Source organism: Anarhichas minor, unplaced genomic scaffold, assembly GCF_050575085.1.
Source record: "Anarhichas minor isolate MPS153535 unplaced genomic scaffold, ASM5057508v1 ptg000028l, whole genome shotgun sequence".
Taxonomy (NCBI): Eukaryota; Metazoa; Chordata; class Actinopteri; order Perciformes; family Anarhichadidae; genus Anarhichas; species Anarhichas minor.
In genome coordinates this window covers 11,924,505-11,935,445 of record NW_027466474.1, presented here as the reverse complement: position 1 = coordinate 11,935,445, position 10,941 = coordinate 11,924,505, and the positions used below count along the sequence as shown (strand labels likewise).

Sequence of the window (10,941 nt, the reverse complement as noted above, 5' to 3'; positions counted from 1 at the left end):
TCATCAAGACTTCGATAGGCTAGCTGAGGTACAGGGTGCCACCAAGGTCACAGTACAGGAAAAAGAGTAGTATGGTTGAAAATATATCTCACACACAACCCCGAGAAACGCATGAAAAGGCTCAAAAGGGCCCTAAATAATCACTCAATATGTACAAGCATTGAAATGAACTGTGCCAAACAACGTGTGATGGTTCCAACGTTGCACACTGGTGTACCTGTCACTGCTGGGATATAGAGGTTAATAGAACAGTTAGGAGTGAGAAAACCGGGCTAAATTACTTCGTTCTACAGATGGCAAAGTGTATACTGGATATCACTATAAAAAAAAAAAAAAAAAAAAAAAAAGATATAATTGTTCAAGATTAACACCAAGGGAGGATCGACAGCGAAGCAACAGACACATTTAAATTCACCCAATACAGAACTGGGAGACAGTATTTAGATGCGTCTGTTGGACACATCATGCGTATTTGCATTGGTACTTCAATAGATTTATAGTTTTTAAGATGCATCCTGCGAGACAGCATTTTGAAATTAATATTAGCGTTGTTGGTGTACTGCACTGTCAAACATTCATGTTGGTTTTTAAAAAAAACATTAATTTCATACAAAACAACAGCAGTGTAGCAGGTGGGTAACCAATTGTTTATCATTTCATTTTTGGACAACTGATTACTAAATCGTTTGATGATCATAATTAAATACTGAGAGACCGCTGAACGCACTGCAGTCTGTTCTTGAGTGAAATCAATGCAGTTGTTGCCTCCGCTGTCCCTATTGCTTTTTGACAAACGGTCTCTAGTGTCTGCTGCGATTGGTGTGTTGAGCCTGAAACTAGCGATACTGAATGTAATGCGTGATGAGCACCAAATTAAACTGATTGGAATTCAGAAGTTTAACAACGTTAAAATGTCTCAGATTTGTGATAAAAACATTTATTTCATTTAAGGTAATTGTTTACATACTACATACGTAAGCACATGGATGCAGTGGATTCAACAGACTTTTTTTCCATTTTTGCATCTCTCATTTAGTGAACATAGCAAAGGGTACAGTTGGCCTTGGGAATGATCCCTGGCTTGTCAGCCACAAGTTATGTTTCAGTCCTCTGAATGGAAAGTATGATTTTTGAACCAGGGTCCCTTGGCTTAGTAAGGAAGAGAAGGAATGAGAGAAGGCCTCAGGCCAAACGGGGCTCTACTGAAAGAGTTTGTGGTGTGAAGTTGTTTTTCTGGCACTCGTCCAAGTTATTGAGCTGCATTGGAAGAAACCTTTTTGAGGCTGAAGTTGGACCAATTCACTGCTACCTTCTGGCGAGTTTGTTTTGCAGAATCAAGGCAAAACCTAGAGGGGACAAGGACGGACAAAAAAAAAAAAAAAAAAAAAACAAGAGAGGAGGAATGCACAGTTTTATTGATGCGTCAATTGTAAGCAATACAACAGTTTTAGCTCAAAGTGTTTTTAAACACTGCCATGATAAACCTACCTTTTGAAGTATTCCACTTCCCGATCACTCTCATCCATTTCTTTTGGATCGACATCTTTCGGGAGAAATACATCATCTAGGAATAACAAAGATTGAACATTAGTTACACATTAAAAGTTAGGAAACAATTGAATTTTTGCACGTTGAAGATAGTTTATTGTACCGATAGCACCGCCAGATTTTTCACCCTTGTTCTTGTTCTTCTTATTTTTCCCCCTGGCTTGCTGCTGTTGCTGCCCATTTGCTGGAACGGTGGGATGAGCTTTGCTTTCTGAATCCTGCTCGGATCGACCTCCTCTTGTTTCTGTGTCACCTTTCCCCCGTTGTGCATTCGAGAGGCCACCGTTTGCCGCATGTTTAGAAAATCTGCCCTCCTCAGCTTTCTTGGGCCCATTTCTCTGGTTGTCTGCAGAGTGCTGGGGCTGTTTGTTCCCAGCTTTTGAGCCGTTAGAAGACGTTTCTTTACACTCGTTGCTTTTCTGCGCGTCATTCCCGGAGGCAGCTTTGGTGTGTTTGTTGGAATTTTGCTCCGACACGGATTGCTCCTGTCTTTGCTGCTGCTTTTTATTCTTCTTTGTCTTTGCACCACCGTTCCCAGCTGTTGAGTTCCTGGGATCGGGGGCATCCTCGTTTGACTTAGCTGTAGCTTGAGCTGGCACCTGTGGCGAACCGTCAGATCCAGTGGAAGTGCATCTTTCTGGGGACCGAACCCTTATGAGCTTTGAGAGACTGGGGGTAGTGTGCAACCGCTGAATGTCCTTGGGTCCAGCAGGGACCCCTGATGCCGTGGAAGTGGTGGTGGTGCTGGGGGTGTTAGGGGAGGAGACTGTGGTTGTGTCCTCCCATCCATTAACCAGGTCCAGGTGGCTCTTAAAGGTTCCCAGTGAAAGAGGGGCCAAGTCGAGGTCTATCTGCTGCAGGTCAGAGGAACCATTGAGATGCGACAGTAAATGGTTGCCCTCCAACGTGGCCGCCTTCTTTGGGAAGTCATTAACATCCAGATTGAGGTCGTACATGCTAAACGAGGCCCGGATTGAGTCTTTTATGGTGTTCTTAATCTCTTCGAGCCGACTGGTAAGGAAACTGTTGACACGCTCGAGCTCCAGCTGGGGCCAATCAAGCAACCGACTGGCTTCTGAACCGTCAGGGAGGGGCTCGTCGTCGTCGACGGGCTCGCATGGATTGGAGTGGGGGTCACTGCCTGCAGCACCCATGCCCTGCTGAGCCTTTTCCTGAAACAGAAATGGTACAGGCTTGAGAGACACGCAAATATATGCACCACGAATGAAAACGTCCACAGCTCCAGGAGGCGGACTGTAGATGTAGATATGAACGGCTCATTCTAAACTAACGAAAACAGTTTCAGGTGATTATACACGAATAAAAACATTGTAACGATGAATACTATATTCTACTTCTGCCAAGAGATCGCTCAAAATGCACTGGACCTTTCAGTTAATGCTAATGCAAACCAAATGTGTCCTACAGCTGCTCGGACTGAAATCAAAGGGATTATGAGTGTAAATCTAAATCCTGGCAATTTTACAATCTTAAAGTTCTTGTAGAGGTTATTATGGCTTCTTTTGTTCAATGAAAAAAAAAAAAGGGTTTTTGAAGAATACATGTCAATTAAATGACATATTTAATAAAGTTGTATGGGTGATAGTATAAACATGTTTAATACAATACCCGTCCCTATACATTAGATGATAAATATTCAAATTAAAATGAAAAAAAAACTCCCAAATCATTCAAGCATTTGAAAAGTTACCGCACCTTCTTTTTTTGTTTGTGTCGGGCCCTTTTGGCCGCCTTGGCACTGTTGACAGGTTTGGGCTCAGAACTGTTAATAAAGTCCAGCAGCTCATCTACGTCCCGGTTGTCGATGGCACCGGTCACGGTCAGTTCTGAATCCTGACGCTGAGGGAGCTCCTCTTTACGCCGGGTCAGACGGGAGCGGAGCTTCTCTCGGATCTCAGCGTAGTTTCGGCTGGTTGGTGCAGCTGGAGGCTGTGACCAAGGAAAAAAATACACAACAGAATATTTTTTATGTTAGCTTTTCATTAAACGTTTAAGAAGTATCTAATAGCAAAGGGAACTATTAAGTACTACTGAAAAAGAGGAGGGCAACAAAAAGTTTCAAAGTACCGCATTGTGTCCAAAGAACTCGCAGTAGCAGCAGTCGCAGTACTTCCCGTCCTTCTGGTTGGTGGAAGAGGAGGCACAGGAGCTCCTCTCAGAGCTGCTGTCTTCATCCTCCCCCTCCTCCAGCTCAGACGAAGGGTGGCACAACGTCCCATTCGTCATTTTGTGCCCCTTACATGCTTGGTCCCTATAAAAACAAGTGACAATGACCCTCAGAAGGCATTCGTATTTCAAATCAATACAGCTACAGAAGCAATTCCATCCTACAGCAAAGCAATGTTGACAGAGGGACACTAACCTGCAGGCCCCAGCTGTCAGGTGGCCCACATTTGAAGTGGCCACCGTCCCTGCACTGTGTCCATTACACGGGTGGTTACAGCCCATGATAGACGTGCCCAGTTTGCTGTGTTGCGTGTTCACGGCAGGAATGTGGGAGTTTTTGCACGGGCTGGGCTTATGGACAGATGTTGGGCTGTCTGGACTGGAAGAGTTGAGTTTGGCGGTGGGGCTGTGGAGGTTTGGTACCAGCGGAGAGAAGGGAGCGTGGGCTGCCACCCCGGTGCCGGACGAGGACGTTACGTGGCCGTGCTGCCCAGAGTTCAGCTTTGGGGGCAGGAGGGAGGAATGCTGGGAAGACAGGCCAGTGGGACTGTTGGGGGGTACCGACAAGTCTGTGTGTTGATGGTGGTCACTGGGGTGAAAGGCTTCACCTGGATGATTGGACAACATGAAAATAAGGAATTAAAATCACATCTTTTTACGTCGTGCTTCAGTTTGTGTTCAGGGGTTTCATTTATAAAACTGTGCGTTTTTATAAATCTCAAATCAACATGTATATGTGCGCAGCTGGTCCAGCCTCACAAACTGAGCTCCTGATCGGTGAGCCTTTAAAGTGAACTACGGAGACTACCGAGAGGAAGGACACTTCTTCCCTCCTACTTCTTCCATTTACGTAGTCGTAACAGTGCCAGAGTCTCTATCGTGCAACACAACACATCACAAGTGTCACACGATCCTAATGTGCAGGTGGTGACGATTTGCCAGGTGAGGTGACTGGAGAAGGTGAGTGACATCACTGCGGTGACTCTTCTCCAGTGAGCTCTGATACTCTCATCACAGAGCTGTTTACAGTTTGTCTGTGTACTGTGTGCTGAATAAATAAAGTTGTGTTCACTGCAGCGATTTGTACTTAGAAACACTTAATGAAAACTAAGATTGTACTTGGTGATATCTGCACATTATTAGAAGATTATCGCTCTGTTCTGCAGTTCTTGAACGCCATCTTATAGCTGACGATAATTTCATCAGCTGCTGCACAGCTGACCACGAGTGTCGGTAGCTTGTTCTCTCCTCTGCGCTCCAGGGTGCAGACACCGCTGATAAAATATTAAGCGAAATTTGATTTGAGGTTTGAGTTGGTTGATATCTTTTATAATTGAAATGTGCTTCTAGTTATGGCTCACTAGTACAAGCACAAATAACACTGCTGGTTTGACTGTTAATGATAAAGAGAATGCAGAAGTGCAAAGTAACGTGTGATATGAAGTGAAATTAAATGTTAGAGGCATCATTATATCTGTAATGATGCCTCTAACATTTTATTATTAGTCTGGCTTCAATTCACCATCTTTCCCCTGTCTCCAAAACACAAAACATACGTACGCGTGGCTCAGAGTTTACGTACAGGTGCGCACATTCTCCCGTCAAGTTTGTTTTTATAGATTACAACGTTTGCGTGGGAAGTGGCGTTCGCCTCTTTCAGACCCGGTTTTGTGCATACGCAGCGGTTATAAATGAGACCCCTGGTCTTATTACCCGTCTATATACACATACTACCTCAAACGAGTAGGCCCCGATTCTCTTAGACGTAGGTATGCACTGATCCCAAAACCATATCGGGCCGATACTGACTCAAGTAGCTGGATCGGGTATCGGTCACAAGGGGGCGGATTTATTCAATTCACTTATTTTTTTACGTCTTATAATCCTGCTCGTCTTCTTACTCATTCTCTGCTCCTCTTCCTCATCCATGTACTACGTCATGGATGAGCACACTGACAGACCGCACAGCTGAGGGAGTTGTGTTTAGTATTTATCAAGTTTGTTTTCACTAGTTTGTGACTTAATTGGGATTAATGTTTACGTTTTGTTCTCATTTCATGCAGAATTTTAAGTCCTGTTTAAGTTTTGACCAATTTGTTGGTTAATTCAGGAGATTTAGACTTGAATTGTAATTTCTGTTCATTTTAAAGATTTGTTTTCCACTAAATCGCTGGTGTATAGTAAGTGTTTGGGGCTGCCCGGTGGTGTATTGGCTAGCACCGTCACCTCACAGCAAAAGGAGCCCGGATTCAGAGTCCTCAGTCAAGAGTCCTTTGGGTGGTCCAGAGGACTCTTGACTGAGGACTCTGAATTGCCCGCAGGTGTCAATGTGCACGTGGTCGTCTGTCTCTATGTGCGATAGTTTGGACGCTGCAGATTCGATATGAGATTGTAGACATTCAGTTTGATGGGTGGATTCTATCCTGGGTTCTGATTTCATGAAATACTATTGAATCCTAAGAGTCACAGGAAATATTACCTGGTGGCGTTGGTCGACGGCACATGGTCTTGAAGTGCTTGGGAGTGGTCTTACAAAGGTCTGCTGAGGTAGACAGGGGGTTCCCAGCAGAAGATCCGCTGGAATTTTGGGATGACGGGTGACTGTAGGGACAGACTTTTGTCCCCGACGTTTTAGCAGATTTCCCAGGCGCTTCATGAAGTCCTCTTTTCTCATGACAGGCTGATCCAGCTGTTATACCTGGAGAGGACAAACGTCCAACGAATTTCAAATGGTGGTGATGAGGATTTAAGACAATACGAAAATGGTTACAATGAAGCCAAATTTCTTACTGCCACGAGAAAGAAACCAGCATTGAAAGAAACGTTTAGCCCTGAAGGTTAAAATCCCTTAACGCTAACCAAATAGAAATGAGGAAGTAGTACTAAAACATACTATTTATACCCGGTTAAACATTTACGATGGTATATTATCAAGTACATTAGGTTAGCTCAGTTCCCATACAACATCAACCAAATATTTGTTTGATATTATTCAAGTTGAAAAACATAATTGGTCACCAGCAACCATCAACAAACGTGATTAAAACAAAACCTACCATTTCAAATGCAATCATGTACGGCTTACTTTCACCTACTCTCGTGTAAATGCAATTTGACAACATGGCCCATTCGAGTATTTGCTAAACTAGAAAAACAGCCTCTACAAAGTGTTTTGATTGGAGCCAAGAATCAGGAAGACAACAGATAAAAAGCAAAGATCACAGCTGACTGACAGGCCATGCTTCCCATTCTATAAACAACTGCCTTTCTCAGCCCCGGGACATCATGCATCTCTGTTATGGAGAGAACATGTTCCAGCTAGGTAGTGCTACTTTGTAATAAGAGTCCTATTAAACCACTGAACTGTCAAATGACAAAGTGATAATAACTGCAGTCTTACTATGGGATGGAAAAACCTCTTAATGAAACTCAATGCATCTCAATTTTGGATTTCCACATTTTTCCATCTTTCTTTATGACAACAATACTTCCTGGAAAATCAATAATAGACAATTTTATAATTCCATTTTAGCAGTTTTGTACATTAAAGCTGAATATTTCAAGAAAATCACAGTGTGTGTGTGAGAGATCATCATTTTTCACCACACCTATGAGTCGTCATTATATTGGAAAGCTGCAAGTTCAGGCATGCAACAGATGCTTAGATCTGCAGTTTTTGTAGCTCTAAAGACTTCGGCAGAATTGATAAGATGGAATAACTGAATCCAATACAGGAACATTTTACCAGAATAACTATACAAGTTTAGACAATTGCCTCTGCTTTGCTGTGACCTTTCCACTGACACTGATATTTGACTCTGATTAAAGCACAGCATGCAAACACTTTCATTTCTACGCAAAGCAGTCGGTGTTTTTCCAATGTGAATTAAATTAATTAAAAAGGGAAATAAATGAGCAATGTTTTTGTGCAAAATCCACAGCGTTCTTCTTGCTATTTTAGTCCTAATCACACTCTCTGATTTAGTTAAATCATCTTGATTTCAAAGTCTATTTTTCTCTAAGGACCTCAGGAAGTAGAGCGTTGTCAGATTCTACATGATGCCTCTTTGTATTTCTAAGATGTAATAGACCAACTCCTGAACAGAGTGGCCAAAATTGTATCACACAAGTATCGCTAAGTAAGACAGCAAACAAGCCACCCGTAGAGCTCTGATTCTAACCTAACGTGTGTCCATTTCACATGACTGAAACTTGAGTTTACAGCAATTACTGTCATTGTCATTAAATGTTTTCTGGAGCTGGGATGACAGACCTTGTTGTGAGTGTGAAGAAGTGTTGTGGTTGCAGTGTTCCCCTCCGTTGGTGTGGGCAGAGTTCCAGAGACCTGACAGTTTGTGGGCTGACAGGAAGGAACTCGGGTCCCAATCCACAGTACTTTGCTCCGGGTAACCGTTCCCACAGCTCTGGGACTTACAGGAGGAAGAGTGTGACAATGGTACCTGAATTAAACAAAAAAAAAAACAACAACAAATGGTTAATCACAGGGCTGTATACATCGGCTTACATTTGGCACCAAGTAACTACCAATATTAGCTTGTAATACATTGAAGGGAGCGACAAGCAAAACACTCTTTAAATACATTAATAAATATCAGGTAAAGAAAAAACAAATATTAAAATAAAAAAACATAAATCACTGCAGGGGACTGTTAAACAATTCCTCAATCTGTTCTGTTTTTGCACGTCTGCAAGTTTGAGCAAAATACCAACAAAACATCTTGAACATGTTCGTCTGCAGTTCAGCTTAAGTGTGATGATAGAGAAGTCTTCAAAATTTGCATTTGATGTAAAGCATTTATGTAGAAGCAACCAAGAGACAGCAAAGGTAATAGCTGCTACATATGCCACAGAGAGACACATACAAAATAAGCTACTTATGAAGAGGCAAAAAGTAGACTACATGTTTAAACTTATTGAATCCAACATTGGACAGATATATTTAGTGAGTAAGCTCGTGCAAATGCAATGCCTCGTATGATGAATAAAGATGGGATTACCTCAGTCAACAGACACCAACACAGTTTAACCAAAAAGAAGTTAAAAGAAGTTGTGAAAAGGATCCAGACATACGACCCAAATCAGTCCCCTTTTATTTACCGGCGTGGGTTGCTCCTGGGTGCTCCGCCTCTCCTCCTCTTCCACACTCTTACAGCAGCTCTGACATATCCACAGAGGCACCTCTCCCAGCAGAGACTGAGACAGCGAGGGCACTGCATCAGCAAGCTTACGCCCTGGCGCCTCCCGCAATAAGGCCTGGGAGAGCGCGGGCACAGCATCAGCCAGCTTGGTCCCATGGCCACCGGGGAGTCCGTTCACCGATCCTGCTCCCCAGTCCTTAAACTCTCGGTGGCACAGGAGGCAGCAGGTGTGCATAGGCTAGGGGGAGAAAGAGAGGATGAAGAGGTCGACTGTGGTTACCAGTTAAACACTAGAAAAATATAGAGTCCGATAGGTCAGAAAAAATTTGACAATGCCTACTCAACATAGTGGGCAATCACACAGCCAATTTGTGATACAAAACGCCCTCCAGTTAAACGGTTGAATCAACACCTCTCTAAAAGAGTTATGTATCATAGACATTTCCCAGTATTTTCTAGATATCACATAATTGTATGATAAAGTGATACCCTGTGTTACCTTTTAGAGATAACCAGGTTATTCAAAGTTTGCAAATGCACGACACAATTCTGCCATAACATTGTAATATGTAGTTATGAGACTCGTCTAGACGGGCATCTTGCACATGTGGTATTAAATGTATTGACTCAATCCAAGCAGCAAGTAGTGAAGCTCAGAGGTCAGTTGTAAGGTTAGCTGGTCGCTGATGTGACAGCGGTCCAGCCTGCAGCGCACCAGCTTCTCTTTTAAAGGTTACCGTTCACCCTCAACTTAAGTAGCTAACGTTACTGACTTATCTAACGTTAGCTAGGCAACACTGGCTGATAACTGCACGCATTGAAACTTTGAACATTAGCTCCTGTCAAACTCCGATAGAATAGTGCAGTACAGCAACACAAAGAAGATTAACAGTGTAATAGAGTCGAATAAACAACTCCAACCCGTGTCTATGAGTTAGCTAGCCTTATTATTTACCCGTTATCTCGTTTCAGCTAACAAGCTAATTAGCTAGCTAGCAGCTGTTTAGCTACTGTTGGCTGAGTGGTTCCTGTGGATGGGTTCAAGTATAGGCAGTAAGCACGTTTGCAGCACGCTAGCTGGAGACGATAGCCCGGCTAGCCATCTGGCTAAGGTTAGCTGGGTGGATGGGCAATTGTAAACGCTGAAAATGGGACGACCCGTCCAGGGCACAATGTCACCTGTCCGGCAGAGGAGAGGGGCTGCAATGCTAGCCACACTGCCTGTTGGGGACGAGTCTGCTCGCTAAGTTGAGCGTGTTATTTATTTAATTACATACCACGCTCAACAGCCAAGACTACTACATAAAGATTGAAATAGCGTTCAACCAGCCAGCGGATGCATATAACTTCACCTCTGCAGGATGTAGCCACATAAAATAAAAGCACAATGGAGGATGCTTGGATTAGCAGAGAGGTGCTAGCTCAGAGGCTAGCTAGGTTTGTTTTAAACGCAGCGATTGGCTCGCTGCTAGCTAACCTACCTGGTTCGCCCTGGTAGTAGCCAACCTATCCAGCCCAGCATCTCCGCCGCCACCGTCAGCTGCATCGCCGGGAGAGACTGGGCTCTTCGGTGCGGTCTGCTGTCCGGGCGCAAGCTCCTTCTGAGCGACCCCTTGCTGCTTGCTTTTCTTCCTCGCCATTACGGTGGTGGTTAAAATACGCTTTGGCCAAGTTTGCACCAGTTTCGATGATTTGTAGAGCACACTTTCGTTTCTTTCGGACCTCAAAATGTTCTCTATCTCCTCCAGTCAAGACAACAGTCAATATGGCGGAGTACTGGCACACTCAGGAGTTCATAGGTTAAAGATACTGCTGGCAAAGCGGCTTCAGTCCCATTCGTAGACTACAACTGAAACCAGACTGGGGCAGTGAAGCCAGACGCCGCCATATTTAGTAAGGGCAACCCTCTCCTCCTACTTTTTTCTTTAGCGTACGAAAAGACAATTAAACACATCTTGCCGTTTACACTGGCTATTCAAACGGACGATTTTAGTATTAGCGAATATAATATAATATGATTTTATGCTAGCTAAATACGTATTCATCT

At 43.5% G+C, this 10,941-nt stretch overlaps 1 protein-coding gene across 2 annotated transcripts; it reads right to left on the bottom strand.

Moving 5' to 3' along the window:
- Positions 1–921: 921 nt before the first annotated feature.
- Positions 922–10,718, bottom strand: fam193b (family with sequence similarity 193 member B). 2 transcript variants are annotated; one of them, XM_076103056.1, is made up of 10 exons: positions 10,376–10,718; positions 8,854–9,132; positions 8,009–8,195; positions 6,215–6,433; positions 3,932–4,343; positions 3,637–3,820; positions 3,265–3,498; positions 1,676–2,720; positions 1,489–1,564; positions 922–1,346 (listed from the first exon to the last, which is right to left on the bottom strand). In XM_076103056.1, exons 1-10 carry the CDS (start codon positions 10,532–10,534, stop codon positions 1,250–1,252), a joined length of 2,892 nt encoding a protein of 963 aa, XP_075959171.1. In that variant the 5' UTR covers positions 10,535–10,718; the 3' UTR covers positions 922–1,249. The 2 variants fall into 2 exon arrangements, with proteins under 2 accessions (XP_075959171.1, XP_075959170.1); XM_076103055.1 differs by having other exon boundaries at positions 1,652–2,720; positions 10,376–10,715.
- Positions 10,719–10,941: the final 223 nt, after the last annotated feature.

Excerpts from the sequence above, each read along its gene's own strand:
- fam193b (XM_076103055.1), bottom strand. The coding sequence starts at position 10,534 with ATGGCGAGGAAGAAAAGCAAGCAGCAAGGGGTCGCTCAGAAGGAGCTT. Across the intron at positions 4,344-6,214 it reads CCGTCGACCAACGCCACCAG|GTGAAGCCTTTCACCCCAGT; the intron begins GTAATATTTCCT and ends CCAATCATCCAG. Across the intron at positions 3,499-3,636 it reads AGTTCTTTGGACACAATGCG|CCTCCAGCTGCACCAACCAG; the intron begins GTACTTTGAAAC and ends CCTTGGTCACAG.